The sequence below is a fragment of the Eschrichtius robustus genome, chromosome X (genome assembly GCF_028021215.1).
Source record: "Eschrichtius robustus isolate mEscRob2 chromosome X, mEscRob2.pri, whole genome shotgun sequence".
Classification (NCBI taxonomy): domain Eukaryota; kingdom Metazoa; phylum Chordata; class Mammalia; order Artiodactyla; family Eschrichtiidae; genus Eschrichtius; species Eschrichtius robustus.
In genome coordinates, this window is record NC_090845.1 from 50,846,607 (window position 1) to 50,868,088 (window position 21,482).

Below are 21,482 nucleotides of genomic sequence, written 5' to 3' on the forward strand. Positions count from 1 at the left end.
ACATTGGTCTACAAAGTGTGGTGTGCACACACACATGAGGTGGGTAAGAAGAGCTATTGAGGTGTCAAAAGGAAACATTAGAAATTCTAAGCATATAAAAATGAAAAAAAAAATTTTAATTTAAAAAAGTCACATCATTTCCCATTTCTAATTTTATTGTATGTTTTATGATGATTATTGCATACTAATATGGTGTCAACAGTATGTAATTTGTAAATTAATGTACATATATTGGAGGTATGTGTTCAAAATCTTTTATTACTGGTGCATGTATTAGATTCTCAGGCTACTGTAACAAATGACCACAAACTGGGTGGTGAGAACATCAGGAATGTATTTTCTCACATTTCTGGAGGCTAGACATCTGAAGCAAGGTATTGGCAGAGCCAAGCTCCCTCTGAGGCCTCCAGGGCAGGATCCCTCCTTGCCTCTTTCTAGCCTCTGGTGGTTGCGGCAATCCTTGGTGTCCCTTGGCTTGTAGACGTTTCACTCCAATCTCTGCCTTCCTCTTCGCATGGCGTGTTCCTCCATGTGAGTCTGTGTCTCCATGTGTTCTCTATTTTTTATGAAGACAACAGTCATACTGGATTTAGGGTCCACCCTAATCCAGTATGGCCTCGCCTTAACTAATTACATCTGCAAAGACCTTATTTCCAAATAGAGTCACATTCTGAGGTTCCGGGTAGACATAAATCTTTGGGGGCACACTATTCATCCGAGTGCAGTGTGAAATGAAAAATGATCAGAGACCATTGTTGTAGTAAATATTACACTGGGCACCCTCATTGGAGTCAGCTTTGAGTTGCAACCAAATCTCAGGGGGACCCATAAGTCTAGCAAGAGAACAGTCCAATAAGGAAACAGTATTCACACTGCATAGGCACATAAGCAGAACCCAAAAACAGCACTCAGACTGTGGGCACCTCTGTACTGCCACCATGATATAGCTTAAGTGGAATCCTTTCCACCAATCCCCAGACATAATTATATAGAGGAGAAGGAGAAATAAGTAGAACTTACTCTTGACTCAATAAGTGCCTGAAATGAAGCAGCCAAATTGGAAGAGCCTGAAGAATCTTTAATCATGAAATGTAAGTGGTCATCCCCTGTCCGCCATTAGTACCCATTGGAGTGTGTACTGGAACAGCAGGATTAGCTGTGGAAAACAAAGAAGGCATTTTGTCTTTGCACAACAGAGCCTACTGTATTAAATTTTGAGATTCTGTTAACAGATAGTCTGTGAAAATGGGCCTCCCTCTCAATTTATGGTGTTTATATCCCTCTAGTGGTTTCAAACTTCACCTAAAAACTGGCATCTCCCATATTATATGCATTTTGAACCAGCTCGCAGATAATGGAGGGCAGTGCTATTTAATATTTAAGAGCAAAGTACATAGCTTGGACTTGGAGACACTTGGTTTCAAATCCTTGTTCTGCCATTTAATAGGGACCTTGCATGTCCCTGCACAAGCTACCTAACCTCTCTGAATCCCAGTTATCTCATCTGGAAAATGGGGGATTATAAACCCTATCACATAGGGTTGCTGTGAGGGTGAAATTATATAATACAAATATAAATACATGCCCAGAACATAATAGGTTCTCACTTAATGTAAGCTATGGCTATGGATTACATTCCTTTCTCATTCAGGAATCTGCCCCAGGATCAGGGGGTGAATCCTGTACCACCTTCAGGGCATTCCAGCAACTTTCCTGGCTGTGCTACTGCACAATTTACCCTTAGCGTAATGTTTTGTCACACGTGCCCCCTAAGCTTTGGTGGTCTTCATATTTTAAAATAATACCGTATCCTTCATTTAAAGATGAGTGAGGCAATATTCTGTTATCGGCTGATTTCCTTGTGGCAGCACCTCACTAACTTGAAAGTCTGTATCATCACTGTCACTGACACCTTTTTCACTAGATGCTCAAAAAGATCCATTCACCCACACATCTAATATTTTTGACTGTTTAATAGGCACGAGGTACCGTTCTAGGAAGCAGGGATACAGCAGTGAGCTAAGCAAACAAACAAACAAAACCTTGATCCTATAGAGCTAGCATCCCAGTAAAATAATGATGAGAGGATTGACCCATGGATGGACCCTCCGGCCATAGACTCTGCTGTGATTTCCAGAGAAATCAGACAGGACAGACAAGCTTTTTTCCCCACCTTAGTGGGAATGTGACCAGCTTCATAGTACACTTTCTTATCTATTCTTATATTTAGCAATGATAAGAATCATAATATCTGCTTAGCCCCCCTTGCACTTTACAGAGCAGTTGCACGCACTGAACCTCATTTACTGTACCTCATCTTGTTGAGTAGGTATTACTTTGGTTACATCCACTTTACAGTTGATGCAGTTGATGATGTGGAGACTCAGAGAAGTGAAAGGCTTTGTCCACTGTCACACAGCCCAGTGAAAGTGAGGAAGCCAGTCCTTCTGATTCCAAATCCCATTCTTGTAAGTAGTACAAACAGCCCCAACCCATACGGATTGAGAAAGTGGATGATCATAAACCGGAGTGTGCAGGGCAAAGTGTGTGTGTGTGTTTTCACCAAAAGAGAATGTTTATCAAGGGATGAAAGACAATTGCCTTAGTGCAATTAGTGATGTTTCTGCAGCCCTGTGGGCTTCTAGCCACAGCCAAGCAAGTAGTACCAAACCCGACGGCCTGCTGGTTGACTCGCATGTCCTCCCTGCCCAAGCACCACAGTGTCTGACCCACCTGAGGCTTACTCTCACTGTACAGAGATCTCAGTGGCAGCAAGGTGCCCACTCTTGATCACGTGGGACTGGAAAAGATAGCCATTTCCTACCCATATACTTATTAAGAGATGAGCACCCTCTATAGTCTTCCGGAGCTGGGGTGAGACTAGGGGTAGATATGGAGAAGGAGCTCAGCTGGCACAGCCAGTCCAGGCTTGACTTCTCTGCCTTAGGAGAGAGACACGACAGGCCAGAAGCTGGGTTTGCTACCACCATTGGGGTCCAAAAGCCGCAAACATGACTTCTGGCTAGTGATTCCTCCTTCCAATAAAGCAGTACACAGTGGGGTGCAGTGAAAGGGGATAGCTACCTGGGGTGGTAAAAATGATGCATCCCACTACTTCCCCCATGGCTTTCCCATCTCCACTTTGGTGCCAACTGCACTTATGGAACTGTGTCCAGCCTACATGTGGGAACACGGATGCTGATATGGATAGACTGGGCTACGTTGAGGAGAACTCTAGCATAGAGGTCTAACTGGGTCCCTGCTGTAGGTACAGCTTCTTCCACTCTCCTGGCATGTCCAGTTCCGACAATTTTCTTAAAACTGATAATTCAGAGGCATTTTATTTTTCAAAATCTACTTCCTGGTTTTATTCTCATACAATCTCTTCACTGATCCACACACTTCTTGCCAGAACTAGAGAGCCACACGGGTCCTGATTAGAAGCGTGGCTGAAGAATGTTGGGCTGATGGTTTTCCTGGTGCTTGGGACTTAGGGTCTAGCCTAGATGGCCTCACTCCCAGTTGCTGGAGTTCTGAACCCTACCCTATGGGAGTCTTCTGAGAGAGGGCAGAGGGCTTTGGAGGCATCAGCTACACGGTGAGGGGAAGGAGAAACCATTTCTCCTCCGCAGGCAGTATGAGCTAGATGACCAGGGCCCTGTGTTGAGGCCCTCTGCTGCTGACGATCTTCAGAAGTTTTCACTCGACGTGTTTCTTAGTTATAGGTCCCAAGCCTCATATCAAAGGTCAGCATGCCATGGACTGAGGTTTTCTTGGGGACTCAGTCTGATTTTATGGAGCTGGAGGGAGGAAGGGGCTGCCGGGAGACCCCTTGGGGGTTCTGAGGAAATCTTCACTGTGTTGGCGGCCCCGGGTCACAGGGTAGGATTCCCCGGCCTTCCCTCGTCACACTTCTTTTTCCTTCCAGATAACTGTCTGCTACTTTGCACGATGATCTCCCATTCCCTGTCCTGACATGTAAGTTGCTTGTACTCCTTCAGCACTCCCTGCACACGTGCACTCTGTCTTCTTTCAGGGGGCGGGATTCTTGAGACTAGTGTTTGGAGAGAACAGCAGATATACCTGTTTTCTTTTCACAGCTACATTCCTAGAGGGTCATGCCAGAGGGGAGGGAGGCCTCACAGCAGGGAGAGGAAGGAAGCAGCAAACAGTGAACAGAAGGAGCAGAGAAACAAGCTGCCATGCCTCTGGCCTTTGGAGCTATCCAGGCTGGATACCAGGAACCGGGTTCTTCTGTGACCCAGGGCTCCAGAGAGGCTGTAAGTGCCACCTCCTCACAGTAACGGCTGCTCAGGACCTGGAACCGTGTTGGCCACCCACAACTTTCCCACCTTAACATTTTTGTGGATGATGATGATGATGATGATGATGTGTGGGTGCGTGTGTGTGTGTGTGAAAGAGAAAGAGAGAGAGAGAGAAAGCCTGTCAGATCACTAGCTTCACATCTATGTACTCTAGGCCTGGGGAGACTGAAGAACCAGAGGCTCAGAAATGCATCGTTAACCTTCCTTCTTTCTCAAAATTTGGGTAGTTTTGGTAGACATAACTTGCTTCTCCTTCTCGTGTGTGTGTGTTTGTGTGTATGCGTGCGCCCACATGTGTGTGTGTGTTTGTCTTAGTGAGTATACCTTTTTTGTAATGTGTGTTATTTGCTAGGTATCTGTGCATGTGTGCATTTCTGGGTGCCGCATCCCCCCCAAAGATTTTCTCTCTCTTTTTGTGGATATATATATGCGGGGTGGTGGTGGTGGGGGGGGGGGGGGACACGTGTGGCTACAAGGTGCCTACGTATTTTTAGATATACTCACGGGTGTCGAAGTGTATGTGGTGTGTTTCTGGGCTGTACATATGGTGAGTGGGCCAAGTGTACCAGTGTGTACACCTGGGTGTGTGTTTGCCTGCCTGGGAATGTAAGCCTGTAAGCACACTCTCAGAAGTGACGATTGGGCTGACGTCCCATCTGGGAGAGTCTGGACATGTGTGAGGTGGCTGGCTGTGGGTATGAGGGGATGCATGTACACTTTTGGGGAGCAGTTGATGTCCTTATCTATGACTTGAGAGGCAAGGAGGAGTTGTCACCTGCTGGGGAGAAGAGACACTTACTTGATCACTATTGGGGCCCAGAACATGCCTGTCAGAACTTGGTCAAGGAGCAGAGAATGAGAGCTGGGGCTGCTGAAACAGGAAGAGATAGCAGAGAGGTCAGGAGGGCCAGATGAGCATGTAAAAATAGGAGTAGTCAGACAGGCTTCCAGTACTGGGAGCACAGAGCAACCGTGTCAGGAGCAGACTTGAGGGTACTAGAACAGCCCATGGTACGCCAGCTTTTGTAGAGCTGCCTTGGGGACTGGGGTGAGAGGGGCAGCCCAGTTGAAAGACCAGACATGGGCCGTGGGCAACAGGAAGATATGCTGAAGCCAAGGTGCAGAGGAATATGGTGGGAGGGTGGGCCCTAACAGAGAGCAGAAAATGAAACAGTTTCTGAGGAAAAGGAGACCCCCTGATAGGCTGTGCTGTGCTGCCACCTTCCACTTACCTCAACCCGAGGGTCAAACTTTCATGGACTAGCCCAAGCCAAGCCCTGGGGTCTGTGCCACTGAGAGGTTCACCAGCCTATGGTGATACGTGCATCGACTTTGATGATCAGCCTTGAGACAAAGAGCAGTTCTATCTATCAGATGTTTGCAGGGTCTTATTTTGCTTGTTGTTTCGTCTTTCCTTTTGCCCCTTAGTACCATCCCTTGAGGCAAATAATAATTTTGTCCCATATGACCTGAGGAGCAAGGTGATTCCTCCACAACAAGGGTGAGGAGACCAGAGTTCAGGAACAGTCAGATCCTCTGAACTGCCCCGGGTGCACACAGTGAGGGGCAGCTGTGATAAATGTTCTCTCCCCAACTAGGTAGTTCCTCTTCAGCAAAGCATTAATATGTGTATGCATGAGAACACAAGAGTGTGTGTGTGTGTGTGTGTGTGTGTGTGTGTGTGTGTGTGTGCTGTAAACTGCTCAAATGAGGGTTTTAGAGCTTCCAACTGCCTGGTGCATTGTCTTAGAGATTGGGGACTTGTTTGCAGATAACCTTGATTGGAGGGAAGGAAGTGAGGGGGACTAGTATCCTGAGAGGGGCAGAGTGGGTTTGGCAGAACTGGTTCAGAGTCCACGTTCAAGTACAGGGTTGGGGATCAGGCCATGCCATGCACCTCTGTGCAGAATGCAGCTCGGCCCTGGCACTTGGGTCCTGGCAGCTGTGTGAACTGCTGAGGACAATATCAACATCACGAGGATCATCATCTTATTTGGAGGCTGCACTGAAGTTCTCTCAGTGGACTTCAAGATTGCTCATTGGAGACTATAGTGGACAGATAGGTCTTGATAGCATTTTGTGTCACCCTTTCGAGACTCCCAGACACAACAACTGTGGGAATCTTTGCCAAGGCGGCTGATGAGGTCACCAGTGATAATAGACGGGGCTCTGAGTCACAGTACTTGTTTGTATGGATACACAGAAAACTGGTGTCAATGTTTGTGCGTGTGTGTTTGTGTGTGTGTGTGTGTGTGTGTAGCATTAAGAATGAATACCTATATATAGTTGTTATTATAATTTTTTATCATATTCACTATCATCATCACCTTCCTGACTATGCACTGAAAGTATACACACAAACGTTAGCACAGGTAAACTCTGGATGTTGGGATTAAGGCTAAATATTTTCCCCGGGTCTTTATACTTTCAGGGCTTGCAGAAATGTGTGCAACGAGCGTGAAGCTTTCCCACAGTCATAAAATACAAAAAGCTACAAAGTAAGTTCGATCTTTCCTTGACTGTCAAGGCCCAGGGGAAGTCTTGACCACTGTGATTCTTCATTTTGAACTCCTGTACTGTTTTTTGCACACACAACGCTCTGGACACTTCCATGAGCAATCGAATCATTTGGTATTTTTCTCTTCTTTTTACTTGCAATTTCTTGTTATTTAATTTCTCTCATGATAAGAACCGTATTTTGTAATAATTCCCTTGCAATAGAAACCGCTGATTGAATGTCTCTGATGGGCCAGGCACTGTGCCAGAGCAGGAAGCATGAAACTGCAGTCCGTGGACACTTGCTGCTTCGCCAAAGTGTGTTACTGATCTGCGGTAAGTACATAATTTGACAGTTCATGTTTAGAAAGTTCTATAGCATATGGCGAGAGTCTCTATGACATTTAAAACAATCGGGGCTTGTGTTTTGTGTGTCTTTGCCACTTTCCTTCTTTCTATTAATTCATTTTCCTTGCGTTATACAAATGTATTGATCCGAGAGTGACTGACTTGGGGAAAGACAAATACTCGTCCTTCACCACAGATAGTTTGAGAAGCAGCAGTCTGGGGACTTTGTGAAGATCAGCTGATTTATTTTCCACAACATGTCTATAAAGCAGGAGGCATTATGACTGTTATGGAGGTGTATGCGGAGGCTGACACAAGTTAGATGACTTCGACTAGGTCCCCAAGCCATCGTGGTAGACACCTTGGGGTTGGGACCGGCATGTTCCCACTCGGCTTGCATAGCTTACCTCAACTGCTGCTGCTCCATTGGTGCCCAGCACTTGTTTATCTTATCAGAACTTCAGAAATACTGATTACACAATCCTGGCGGCTGCTCTCCACCTCACAGCATCTTATGGGCAATGCTGCCTCAGGACCAGCTTGATGTCGGCCTTTAGTACAGTCGCTGCAGCAGGACTGGGAGCATCTTGGAGGAGCTAGCCTCTGCAAAGAGGGACATAGTTTCAAGCATGTAAACTAGAGCACTGTTCGAAGGGAAAACAGAGTAAAACGATACTAAATGTCCATTTGTCCTTGATTGCCGTTTCTGGGTCAGGGCTACTGGAGAGGGTAGGAAGTGGGTGTGTGCCTTAGAGGAGTGCATCTATAAAATAGGCCTCCCTCCACATCTGTGTCCCCTATGGCCCCAGTGCCCTCTCTTCTTCCTCTGTTCCTTTCTTCTCATGGAGTCTGAACTCATTCTCACTGGGTCAGATCAGCCATAAGATCATTCTTTTCCTGGGATAGGCCTGGACCCTGTGACCTGAGACCCAATCCTGTGAAAGCTTTATCTAGCCTCAGGCTTACCCTGCAGATGGGGCCCCACCTCAGGGAGAAGCTCATTCCTTGGGGTCATATCGGATGGGATCTTTTGCCAGACAGGTTTTGTAGGGAGTGGAAAGACGCCAGAATGAAGCCGACTGGAGGAAGCCCCACAGAGAGCAAAGAGACCGTGAGCCCGCACATGCGTGCGTGCATGTGTGCATGTGCTTGTCCAAGAGTCTAAAGTATAGTGCCCCAAATGGCACAGTGGCTTTATAGTTTGATCAGAGTTGTTAATGTCCCCAGGGAGTTACTGTCCTGGCTTGGTCAGACAACAGCCTTCAGGTAGTAAGGATATTCTAAGAGTCAAGGAGAGGGCAGTTCTGTGGTTCTGGGATGTCTGTTCCACTTGGAGCTGGACCAGCCTTCAGAGTAGGGGTCTGTTTTAAGCAAGGCAAGATCACAGGGGTTCTGCCACTCAGCCTCAGACTCAGAACAGAGCTCCACCGCTGAAGTAGCAGCGTCATACAGGAAATTGAGGCTGATGCTCTGACATACAGACTGTGGCTATTGTGTGGTCATTTGAAGCAGCGGTGGTTCAGTGGGGAGACTTGTTACCAGTGTAGGGGGCAGCAAGAGTAATTCCACACTGAGACTTGCCAGCAGGCCTGAGCCTATGGTTATCAGACTGTCTTGAGAATCAGACTGTTTGGGCTCAAAAATTTACTCCTCCAATTGCTTGCTAAGTGCCCTTGGCCAGTCCACCTGACCAACTCGTGTAGCACATCTCTAACTTGTAAAATGGGGATCACAATATAACCTCCATCACTGAGTTGTTTGGAGTATTAAAAGTTACTAAGGTGCTCTGAAGTGCACCTGGCACATAATAGATGCTCAACACACAGGGAGGTTCAACAAATAAGGCAAGTGCCTGAGCTCAGCTAGAAGAGTTCAGGGGGGCCAGAAAGCCACGCTGACCTCTACCCCATCCAGTAGCGATATGATTTGCAACTCCTTGTGCATGTTCTAGCCCTCCTCTTTATGCAAGGGCCACGTAACCTCCTGCCTCCTCAGTTACTGCTCCAACAAATCTCTCTGCCTTCCCTGTGCTGTTGATTTCTTTCACTCCTCTCCGCTGTGTACTTCCCCATCAGCACAATGTTATTTCTGCCATCTGAAGTAAATCTTCTCACGACTCCCTCTTCCTCCACCAGATGCTGCCCAATTTCTTTGCTCCGCTTTGCAGCAAAACTCCTTTTAAGACCGGTCTGTATTCACTGACTCCCCCACCTTCCATTCTCTTAAGCCTGTCCAAAGCAGGCTTTATCATCCACTTCTCCAATGAAGCTGCCCTCATCAAGGTCACCAGGGACCTCTGAATTGCTAATTCCAGTGGTCAGTTCTCACTCCTCCTCTTATTTCACCTGGCATCAGCACTTTGAGCATAGTTGGCCACTGGCTCTCCCTTGATACACTTTGCTTCACATGGCTCCCAGGACACTACACTCTCGGTCTATAGCGCTGCTGGCCACTTCTCACTCAGTCTCCTCAACTGGTGCCTCCTCACCTCCTCTTCTCCCTGATCCCTTTATGCCACAGGTCTCTGTGCATGATCGTCCTCTCTTCTCTACGTACACTCACTCCTTAGCCAATCTCAAATAGTCTCATGGCCTTCTAATACCATCTCTACATCTTAGGCACAGCCTTTCAGACACATTCTTGACTTCTGTGCAACTGAATTCTGTACAACTGCCTACTCAACTCATATGAGTGTCAAAGAGACATCTTAATTCAATGTGTCCAGAACTGAATACTTGATACCCTCCCTCACCTATAAAACCTGTTGCAACTAGGGTATTCCCCGTATCCGTTGGCAGCTATCCCACTCTACTAGTCGCTTGGGCAAAAAAATCTGGAGTCAGGCTCGACTCCTCTCTGACACTCCATATCTAAACCATCAGGAATTCTGTTAGGTCAGCCACAAAGTGTATCCAGAAACTGAGCAGTTCTCATCATATCTGCTGTTACCAGGATGATCCAAACCACCATCACCATCTCTAGCCTGATTTACAGCAATAGCTTCCTACCTGGTCTTCCTGCTCCCACCCTTGCCTGTTTTCTCTGTATTCTCAACATAGTAAGTAATCAAAGTGATCCTTTCAGAAGGTAATTCAGATCGTGCCACTCCTCTGCTCAATCCCTTACTGCCTCCGTCCTCCCACACCCCTCACATTCACGGCAAACAAGAGCCTAGTTCCTTACAATGACCTACTAGGCCTTACATAATGTGGGATTCTGTTCAGCTCTCTGACCTTATCTCCAGTTCTTGTCCTTTTTGCTCACTCCACGCCAGCCACACTGGCCTCTCCATCCTTCTCCAGATGTGCTAGACGCTCCCAGGCCTTTGAGCCTTTGCACTGACTGGTCCTTCTGCCTGAACAATGCTTCCTTGATATATCAGCAAGGCAAACCCCCTCACTTTCTTCATTTCTTTGGTCAACTGTCACCTCGCCAGTGAGGACCACCCTGCCCACCCATTAGTATTGAATTTAGTACTCCCTTTCTTTCTTGGCATTTCCCATCTGCCTTACCCTGTTCTGGTCAGCTTACCACTGCCCCTTCCCCCACCAACCAGAGAACTTATCACCTTCTAGGTCCAGTATAATTTGTTATTTAAAAGGTTTACCTTCTTTCTATCTTCTGTTTTTGTACAAGAGAGCTCGTGATTTGTTCATATATGTTTCCCAGGTGACTGGCACAAGTAGACCTTTGTAAATACGTGTAGAGTGAGTGAATGGATGAATTGTTAGATAATCACAGCATCCAAAATAACGTAGGCCCAGCTATTTTTGAGACTTCACGGGCCGAAAATGAATCAAGGGGCTCCTTGATCAGAGTTACAGGAGAGATTTCAGGCACTTCTCATGTGTTGCCCATTTTGAGATAACATTTGCAAGGGTGTCGTTTGTCACAGGAACTGAGGCAGAAGTTGACCAGTCAAGAAGTGGGCCTGATTTTCAGCAGCTGTTGGTGGGCTCTCCCTTCCCCTCCAAGTCACCCTGTGTGAGCTTTATGCCTGTTGGGTGGTGAGCAGTACAAGCCCAGAGTCCACTTTTCCTCCCAAAACCTGTTCTCCAAGCCCTGGATTGCTCCAGAGTTGTTCTTCTTATATAGCTTTGGCTGAGCTGAGACTCTCCTTTTTGCAAGGGTCCTCACACAGATTTTCAAAGAAATTCCATTAGCTCTTTGAGGTTTAACTGTTTCATGGCCCGCAAGCCCTGGAGTAGCCTGTAAACCAGTCTCAGTACATCTTCATACCAATCACCTTTCTCCACCGCCACCACGACTTCAAAATCATTTCCTTCAGAAAGCTGGAATTCTATGCTTCTGCCAAAGGAAGGAGACAGAGGGATCCTGACTGCTTCCCATCTCGCGGGGGTGAATGTGAGCCCAGGCGGAATCCACATCTGTCTTTCACCATGACCGTGGCCTGCTGTGCACCTGGACGATGAGGCCAGGGCCACAACACTGGGCCCAAGGAGGACACCCTTCAGCCTGTCTTTTTGCATGGGCAGATACCCACTGCTTGCTGCCTGTGTCCTACCCCAGGAACTCTATTCTGCTCAAGTTAAGAAGTCCTCCGGGGCCATTTTGCCTTCCGGGTTGGAAACATCATCAATGAGCAATGTTGCAGGCCCAGAAAGGTTGCTGTTTGGTTGGTCCACTGTGCGACAGCCAGGACCTAGGATTTGAGGATTGATGGAGTGCTCAGGGTGGCGAAGTTTATGAGCAACGTGTTGTGATGGGGAAGACACCCTTGTTTTGGAAGAAAATAGTCATTCTACAGATAGCAACGCCTCAAGGATGCCTGGCAATTGGGGCCGCAACAAATGAGAATAAACAGACGCCCACAGCTGCTTAATGGCTTCTTAATCTTACTTTCCCACACCTCCTCACCCCCTCCAGCATGCTCCTTCTCACTTTTACCCTGGGTTGTGGTGAAGTTTGAAGACAAAAGACTTCCCCAAGGCTGGGTGGAGCCCCAGGTGTCCTGGTGATGATGCAGTCTGCCCGTCGTTTTCGTGTAACAGTGTGGGCTTTAGACTTGGCCCACCCTGGGTCATTTCCAGGGCAGTCACTGACCAACCAGGTAACCCCAGCAACTTGCTTCTGGTATCTGACCCTGAGTTTCTTCCTCTGTAAACTTGTCCTAGTGGCGCCTACCTTGCCAGACTGTTGCGAAAGTTAGAGACGATGTATGAAAACAGCAGTCAAAGTGCCTGGCACAATTTAGGCACTCAGGAAATGGCAGCTGCCCCTCTTGATATGCATTGAGGACTCTTGGGCTCTCTACCCCTGAGTTCCCTAAACAGCTGGAGTTTTCTAGAACCCAGAAACTCAATCCACTTCAGCGGCATCTTGGCAACTAAAAGTGCAGCTTTTCCACTCACTTTGTGGAGACTCTGCTGGGGTGGGGCCAGCTTAGGTTGCTGATTTACAAAGCAAGAGGCTCTCAGCTTGTGTCCTATCTGGATACTGCTCAAAGCTGAAAGAATTCATGTAACTGAAACAATGAGTAGTATCTCTTGCCCACCACCTTCTAGAAACCCCTTTCCCTGCCTGTCCCTCAGCCCTGTCATTCATTTCACAGCCACCGGAAATCCCGACCTTGTTCAGTGTTCACCTGAGCAAATGAAGATTAACTCTTTGCAGTACCAAGGTAGTGCGTTGGGGTGGGGAGGGGTGGGAGACACACTGAACTTCCAGGCCAAGGGGGGAATGAGCCTGGGCCATTGGTTGCTCCCTTGCTGGGCTGGGGAAAGTCACCCAGTCCTTGGCACATCCCTGGGGAGCCTCCTGCCTGAGGCCTTCAGGATTCCAGCAGTCATCTGTTTTACAGTGCAGCTTGCGGTATACTCCCACTCTTCTCTCCCTTTATCCTGGGCACTGCTAATTCCCTGACTGAATTCAGCTTCTTGGCCCATACTTGCAAATAGCCTTTTTAGGCAACTGGATGATTATTCCCCACCAGAGCCAAAGAAAACCTGGATTCAGACAGGGTTTGGAAGGACATTATTTCTTTCCCTGAGCTAGCTGGCACTTCCTGCAAAACGGTGGGGGGCGGGGGGGGATGGTGGTGGTGGTGGTGGTAATCTTACTGACCTGACAGAAATAATGTGTGGCAAGCTCCCAGTACAGAGATGCTCAACAAATCTTTGCTCTGCAGATTCTCCCACTTACTAGTTGACTAACCTGGAGGTGACTGACTTCTATGAGCCCCTTCCTGTAAAAGGGGGAGAGGTTAAAGTCAGCCTTGTTCCCAAAAGGATTTGAGGCTGCAGTTGGGGTTACTGAGAACTGTCCCACTGACTTCACATGTTTCTTTTGAAGATAGAGACCTTGTGAGTACATTGGCAGGCAGAGAAGGACAGCAGGGTGGCCTATAGGGAAGCACTCTGGATTTGCTGGGAATGGACATGGGGTCTTGTCTAGGATCTGTCACTTGCCACCCCGGTGGCTCTAGACCAGAAAGTCACTCAGTAATCTGAACCTCAGATTCATACCTTGTCTACCTCTGGAGCGGGTATGGACAAATATGGCTCCTCCAGGGCCAGAAACATGCCTTCTGATCTTCCGCAGCCCCAGTGTCTGTCACAGTGCCTGAATCATAGAAGGTCCCACTATTTTCTTGTTTGCTCAATGAATTTGGAGCTGCTGAGGGGTCATGTTTCCTACTTTTGTTTGAAGCCTCCTTTGGCTGCAGGCTGATGTCTATGGGTCCCTGGGCCTTTGCCAGAAAGTCATTTGCTAGCTTACCCTGGCCCCAGTGACTTTGCCTGGCACCCAGGTGGAAGCAGGGTAAGACTGCCTGGGGGCAAAGAAAGAAGAAGGTGCCCTGGCCACTCTTTTGTGTGTGACAGCTGCTCCCTCTGAGACCCAGGAGGCTAGATGAGGCACCCTCCCTTGGTGATCCCTATTAGGGGACTTAGTTCTTACAGTGTTTAGCTCTCGGGATAAGTGTGGTCGGCTTTGGGGGTGGCCAACCTTCTAATGCGTGTTCTCTGCCTGTAGCCGATTTGAATATGAGGGATGACTCCCACCTCTCCAGATGTGCCACAGGGCAAGGTAGAGGATTCAGAAGCCCCTGGTGATAGAATGGATGGGAAGAGCATTGAGCTCCTTGGTACAATGAGGAAAGAAAGTGTAAAAGTTCCTGGAGGTGGGAAGAAACCTGATACCACAAGACTTCATACACCATGGGCCACCATGCCAGGTAGCCCTCTGGACTTAAATACACTGGCTGAAGGAGAGAGTCAAAGTGCTAATTCTGCCCTACCTGCCTCCCACCCGCCCACCCCGATACACACACACTTTAAAGCAATTTGTGCACCCTAACAAGACAGTTCCTGAGAGAGGCGCCGGTTTACCTTTCAGAGATACCACAGGTCGACTCCTCTCTCTGGTTCATCCAGGAGGCTCTGCTTTTATGGAGCCTTCTTCTTTTCATTATTCCGGGATTATCGTTATTATTAACCATTTTTGTTCTCATTAAAATTAGTCGTAACTACCGCCCTTTGAGACTCTAGCCCCTGTTCCCCTCTTCCCCACCTCATTCCTTTTTCTCCACCTTCCGCTTGAAATGACCCTAATACTTCAGTAAAGAATTTGTTTCTTCCCTAATGTCCATGCTGCCTTTAGTGCCTCAAGTTACTCCCTTCCCCATCTCCAATATTACTTTCAGACCTCACGTTGTCACTAACCAAGAATTTTCTGACAGTCCCGTCTTTTTTAATTTCTGTAGTACCCTACAATGTCCTTTTGCCTGCAACCGACCCTCTCCCCTGTCCTCCTCTCAAGCTGATTTAAGTGCATTTTCTATTTCCACAGCACCCTGTGATGCTCCCTTCCCTTTGCCAATGCCCCATCCTCCAAGCTGGGTCACGTTTCCAAAAAATACCTAATACATACTATGTTCATAGTATGCTCTGATGTCCCTTTCAAATCCCCCCAACCTTATTTAAGCATCTCTTGGATTTTCATAGCACCCTATGATGCCCTCTTTCCTGTCCCACCCTCCAAGACAGGTCACATAAGCTTTTCTACATTTTCATGGCACCCCATGCTCACTCCCTATTACAGCATTTACCACACTGCCAGTTTACATATTTGTCTCTCTCACATAATCTAGAACATTCTTTAGAGCTGAGCGCTGTGTCTGAGGAGTATCCCCAGAACCTAGATTGGTGCCTCACACATAAGTGGTGGTCAGTAAATGGACAAGATGTCCTCATCATTAAGCTTTTATTTTTGTCTATATTCTGCAGTAACTAAGCAAAATCAAGGTAGTTGTAAATTTTCTTTACACAACAGCAGACACAAAGGTTTTCAGAATGGCAAGACATAAAAGAATTGTCCCATCCTTCTCTCCCATTTTACTGGTTATTTCAAACTTTTAAGAACAGCCTATTTTAATGATATAAAATATGTATCAGATCACAGAATATGATGCAAAGACTTCATTTTATAACATTAGCAAAACTGTTATACTAAATATCAATGACGGAAAAAAATATATCTTCTTCAACGGTATTTTAAAACATATTATGACCTTAATCAACACTGTATTAAAATGAATAAAATTTACAATATTTAAAGTAAACGTTCTGTTTCTCAAACAATTAGCACTGATCACAAATACCAAATATAGTGCCCCATTCCCCATTACATTCAACTAAGGACCCAGATGATCTACTCCTTCGGGTACCTTTGAAGCTCTTTCCAATCCCCCTCAAGTGTGTGCTGCATATTTCCCTAAGGGGCAGAATAACCCCTAGCACCTGAATTGAGGATAGCCTCAACTTCTGCATCATCATCAGAATCCCAATCGTAATTACATGGCCAGTCCTTGGAGCATCGGTTACGCACCCTTGCCACAAAATGCATGACTTTCAGCTTGCTTGATTCCACGTGTGCTCGAGGTCCCCAGAAGAACTCGTACTCCACAGGACTGCTACGGGGCACCGGCTTATAAATCAGGTACCCTCTGCGCACAAACTCTTCTGTAACGACCTTCTTTGGATCTCCAAAGATGCTGTGCTGCCGGCCAGGCTGCATCCCCAACTTTCCCAGCACTTTCCAGACCAGGGCCTCCTTGGCGCTGTTGCCCATGATGAAGATGAGGGCTAATATAGACATCAGGAGACTTTTCTTGGTGCCTTGAAAATTGCTCCTGGCTACCGAGGGCTTCTGCGCTAGAGCAGTGCTCGAGGCTTCCTCGGGAGTGGTGGAGGCCTCCTCTGGAGTGCTTGGGTCTTCCTGTGGGCCGCTCAGGTCGTCCTCGGGGGTGCTCGGGACCAAAGAGGCGGCCATCGGGGTCTCGGAGGTTTCTGAGGCCTGTATCTTACGATTGTTGCGGTTCTCTTCTGCGGCCCTTGCGTTACGGCGACGCCGACTCTTTCGTCCCCGTGGCATATCTTCTGTTAGGGGCACGGAGCCTATAGCAATCCTAGGGAAAGATGACTGTAACCTCTGCAGAAAAAAGCTATCTCTACTTTAAAAAGTGGCCGCCGCTGAAGCCACCAACGTCAATAGAGTCTTTGTAACAAGCGAGACGTTTTCAGCTACAAAGCTAACACCCACGTAAGCCGACATGCACTAGCAGCCGCCCCCAGCACTCGCCCCAACAGCAAAGCACAAGAATGCAGGGCTGAATTGACTCCGCCTCACCTGCCACGCAATCCCCAAACTCCAAAAGGAAGGGGGCGGTTCCTACAGACAGACTTCCGCTGTCAGATAGAAGAACGGACAGCCCTAAGCAGGGGTGGGACTAGGGGAGAAATGACGGCTTGGGATTGGCAAGGACAGGGATACGTAAAGAAGAAATAAATAGTATAGGGTTCCTGCATTTTTCAGTCTAGTACAAGATTGGCTGGCGGGTCTTGGGAAAGAGTGGGTGTCTACCCTATTCCCAGACTGGGAGTGTGTTTGAGACCATGGGGGAGGGACAGGAGTGTATTCTTAGAAGGAATTAGCTGGTCCCAGCTCTCCTTTCCTGTCTTGGCTTACACAGCATATTAATTCACTCACCTGTTCTCAGAAGGTGGCTCTGTGTATACTGATTAATTCCAGGGCCCGCATAGGGCTGTGGCCTGTGTGCTGGGTGATGAGAGGAGATGGGACTGCAAAAACGAACAGTGTGCAAGAGGTGCAGAGCCTTTAAAATGTTATATATTCACGAGATTATTAACCAGGGCACTGACTGGATCAGACCTGGCATTTGTACAGCCTCACAGAGGAGCAGACTATTGTCTGGCAGGTCATTTAGGAAGCAATTAGAATAAGAAGCAAGAGGGAATGAAAGTGAGCCTTAAGGTGGTTGCCATGGGGATGGAGAGGCAGAAAGACATTTTAAGGGTGATCACTGACAGGCTTTAGAGACTGATTGGATGGAAGTGGTGAATAAGGAGTGGGTGGTAGAGTGCAGGTTGGCTCCAAGGTTTCTTGGCTCCAGTCTACCTGAATACCCGATTTATTTTGCTTCTTTCTTTCATTCTGTAATCCGAATATAATTCATAGCATACTATGAACTTTATCCACTCCAGGTCTTGGCTCACTGTTTCCTCTGCGTGAAATGCCTTTCCTCTCATCTCCAATTACCTAAATTCCAACTGCTTGCTCAGAGGCCTCTTCCTCCCTGAAGCTCTTCTCGGTCGGCACAAAAGTGTAATGAGCCCATTTTTGTTCCCCATTTTTTGCTTTCTATAGCAAGCACTCCGTATCTTTCTTACGTCATTCCAAAGATACTATTTTGCACAAGTCACTTCACCTCTCTGAGCCTCCATTTCCTCATCTATAGAGTGGAGTTAATTAAAGTACCAGTGGTCTCATAGGGTGGTGAGAATTAAATGAGATAATAAATAAAAAGCATGCATCACACAGAAAGCACAGCCGCTGCCTCTCTCAAGGTGTTTCAAGCAGTGTGTGAGAGTGGCATTTAATAAATAAATGCACTTTGAAGGAATACATGAAATGGAAGATTTTGCGCATGTTTTTAAAAGCAAGTGAGTGCTTTCTACCTGCTTGGCTGGAAGAGATGAAATGTTTGTTTGACAGGATTTCAGATTGTAATCCCAAAGAGGGAAGGGACCCTGTCTCTCCCCTTGATGTCTCCTAGCCCTTGGTAGAGTTGCTGGAATAGGATATGTCTACACCCAGTGAATAAGTTCTGGGCTGGGAAAGTGTGTCCCGTTTAGAAAGCAGAATTGCCAGCTGAATCACCCAACAAGGCCCAGTCCTCTGTACACGTGTAGAAAGGGAATGCCTGGTACTGAGGAACTCAATACGAGCGTTGAACTGAGACATGGGAACATGAGTTCTGGCCCAGCCCCTGTCATTTACAAGCTCTTGACCTTGATGAGTTTAACCTAACATCTGTGTCCTGTGATTTATCCTCTGAACAAGCAGAAAAGGCTAATCCCTCTTGCCCTGTATGCCAGGCTTCTTGTGAGGCTCTCTGCAAATCCAACAGCACATACCGGCAACCCTGAGTTAGAGCAGGTTCCTCTGAGTTCAGTTGTTTCTTGTTTGTATGTCTTGTGTTTGCTGTTTGGGAATCTGTGTGACTAGAGGATTGCAAAATCACCCATATTGTTTCCAAAAGCTTCTCCTTTCTGATGGCATTTTATGGGAATGCAATCCAGCAAACTAATTTTCGTCCCAGGGGTTACTTTCTAACTCAAGTTTTCTTTATACCCAGAGCCTACCAAGACCTCCTGTCGGTGAAGCCTCACCATAAATGAACTTGGGGTAGTGTATGCTTGTTGCTGCATTACCTTCTGTCCACCAACCAGCTGACTGAGGAGGGGGTGCCATTTCCCTGTCACTCCATTCATCTTAGTGAACCTTTGCTCCAACCCACAACAAGGACGAGGCAGCTCTGCATAGCACCCAGGAAGATCAGAGCCTATCCTTAAGCAGTGTACAACCTAGGGCTGTGGCTCTCAACAGATTTCCTCAAAGGAGTAATCAGGAACAGGCTTTAGGTCGTGAGCTACTCTCAGTGTTCCCAAAAGCTTAACAGAAATCACATTTATGTAAGACAGGCCACGGAGGTTATTAGTCAAGAAACGCAGTGTTTTTAATAGCAAGAATATTGCCAGGCATGATAGTAACAGGAGGAAATCATAAAACCATGCCTTGGGACATTGTGGACCACAGGTCTGTCTAGAGTAAGTAGGACATGACAAAGGAAGGGCAGCTGACTTGTGAGGGCCTGAGAAGTACAAAGAGAGGAGGGAAACTAACATTGCTGTGGTAGGCTATGTGCCTAAACTACCTCCAAACTGGAATCTTTACAACAACCTTCAATCACCAGTGAAGCTAGAGAGAGATTACCTCTCTTGCCCAAGATCATAGTACTGCTGTTGAATGTCAGTATTGGGGCTCACATCTCCAGATTTCTAAGCTCCACCTTCTGCCATCGCACACCTCACAGCTGCTCCAACTGAGTGCACATTTGGTGGTGCAAGGAGGCTTAACATGGAAGGGAGTGTTCTTGCTCCCTTGGGATAGGAGCAGAAGGGAAAGAGATGAGAAAAGGGACAGATGTGTAGAAGGGCAAGGCAAGGATCCTTACTCACCTTACTAGGTTTTCCATACTTGGCTCTGCCCCTTCCAAGCTGTGTCAAGTCCAGCATGTTATTTAACCTTTCTAAGCCTCAGTTTCTCCATCTGTGAATAAGCATACCATAGTGGTGTTGTGAAGATTAAAGGGAAATATCTCATGCAAGATGAGGTAGGTTGAAAATGTCCCCCCAGTTCTCAAAGATGTCCACACCCCTATCCCCAGAATCTGTGACTATGCTACCTTATATGGCAAAGGGGAATTTTGCAGGTGTGATTAAGTTCAGGATCTTTAGAGGAGGATTATCCTGGACTATCTGGGCGGGCCCAAGGTAAACAGAGAGTCCCTATAGAAGGGGGAGAGTAGAGTTAGATTCAGTGAAAGGTATAAGGATGGAAGCAGAGATCAAAGAGGAGAGAAGATGCTACATTGCTGGCCTTGTAGATGGAGGAAGAGGGTATGAGCCCAGGAAAGTAGGGTGCCTCTAGAAGCTGGAGAAGACAAGGAAATGGATTCTCCCCTTGAGCCTCCAGGAGGAACACAGACCTGCAGGCACATTTTAGACTTCTGACCCCCAGAACTGTAAAAGATTAAATTTGATTGCCTTAAGCCACTAAATTCGTGGTGATTTGTTACATCAGCAGAAGGAAACTCATACACAAGTCATATGTGTGCCTCACTCATGGGGAGTGCCTAATGAATAAGAACTGTGACTACCTGTTGAGGTGAATTTATATTATTGTCACATTTTCAGTGAAAGTACTGGAAGGAACTGGGGAGGGATACGAGACTGGGCTGGATACCTTGGCAACAATTCTTGTGGGTGTTGATGCACCTTGTTCTTCTCTGGGGCTGTCTACTAACCCCCCTATCCCAGGCACTGTCCTGGTTATATGACCAAGTTTCCTTAGGCATTGCTCTTACCTGGGCAGACACTGCCAAAGCCACCACCTGGTCATAAGTGCTGCGGGTGGGATAGAGAGGGAAATGCAGGGGTCAATCCACACTACTCCGACCGCTGTAACTAATCATCTTTCAGTTGTCTGTAGGCCCTGTTCTGATTCCGGCAAGCACCTCCCGAGGGCACAGAGCACCCTTGGGCCAGTCTCTCCATTTGCAACAACGCTTGCACAGACTGTGGGCCACCGCTACTTGAACAAGTGAGTCTGACCCTATCTGATGTCCCTCATTCAGGGGCTGGGCTCCTCACTATTTCTGGTCTGTTGAAGAATCATTGCTCTGAATCATTTCACACTGCAGGCATGGACTTATTTTACAGTTTCCAAGAATTAGGGTATTGCAAGGAGGTCTATAGCATGTGCACTCCTACAATCATGAAACAAAAGCCATGTGATTACTTTTGAGGATCGTTTGCTGGGTTTGAGAATAGAATATTTTTACTGCAAATTAATCACAAACATAGGGACAAGAATAAAATTAATATTACAAGCACCTGCATAACCAGTGCCCTGCTGTGTCAAATTTAAAAATTAGGCCCTACCTTGGCCTAATCTTTACATTACAGATATGGTAAAACCCTCTGTTTACCTCTTCCCAGATCCACACCACTCTCTCCTTCTTCAGTGGCATCTGCTATCATGAATTCAGTAACTATTATACCCAGGACAAGTTGTACATATTTGCTACCTATTTCTGTGTTCATACACATTACATAGGATTTTTTAAAAAATGTTTATGCAAGTTGATTAATGTAGCTCTAGGTCATTTTCATGTTTGTACACTATTTCTTTCAGTATTTGCAATTTATC

The 21,482-nt window shown here is 46.9% G+C and overlaps 1 protein-coding gene across 1 annotated transcript; it reads right to left on the reverse strand.

The window, feature by feature from the left end:
• Positions 1–15,382: 15,382 nt before the first annotated feature.
• MAGEH1 (MAGE family member H1) lies at positions 15,383–16,818 on the reverse strand. Its single transcript, XM_068533245.1, has one exon. It carries the CDS (start codon positions 16,560–16,562, stop codon positions 15,903–15,905), a length of 660 nt encoding a protein of 219 aa, XP_068389346.1. The 5' UTR covers positions 16,563–16,818; the 3' UTR covers positions 15,383–15,902.
• Positions 16,819–21,482: the final 4,664 nt, after the last annotated feature.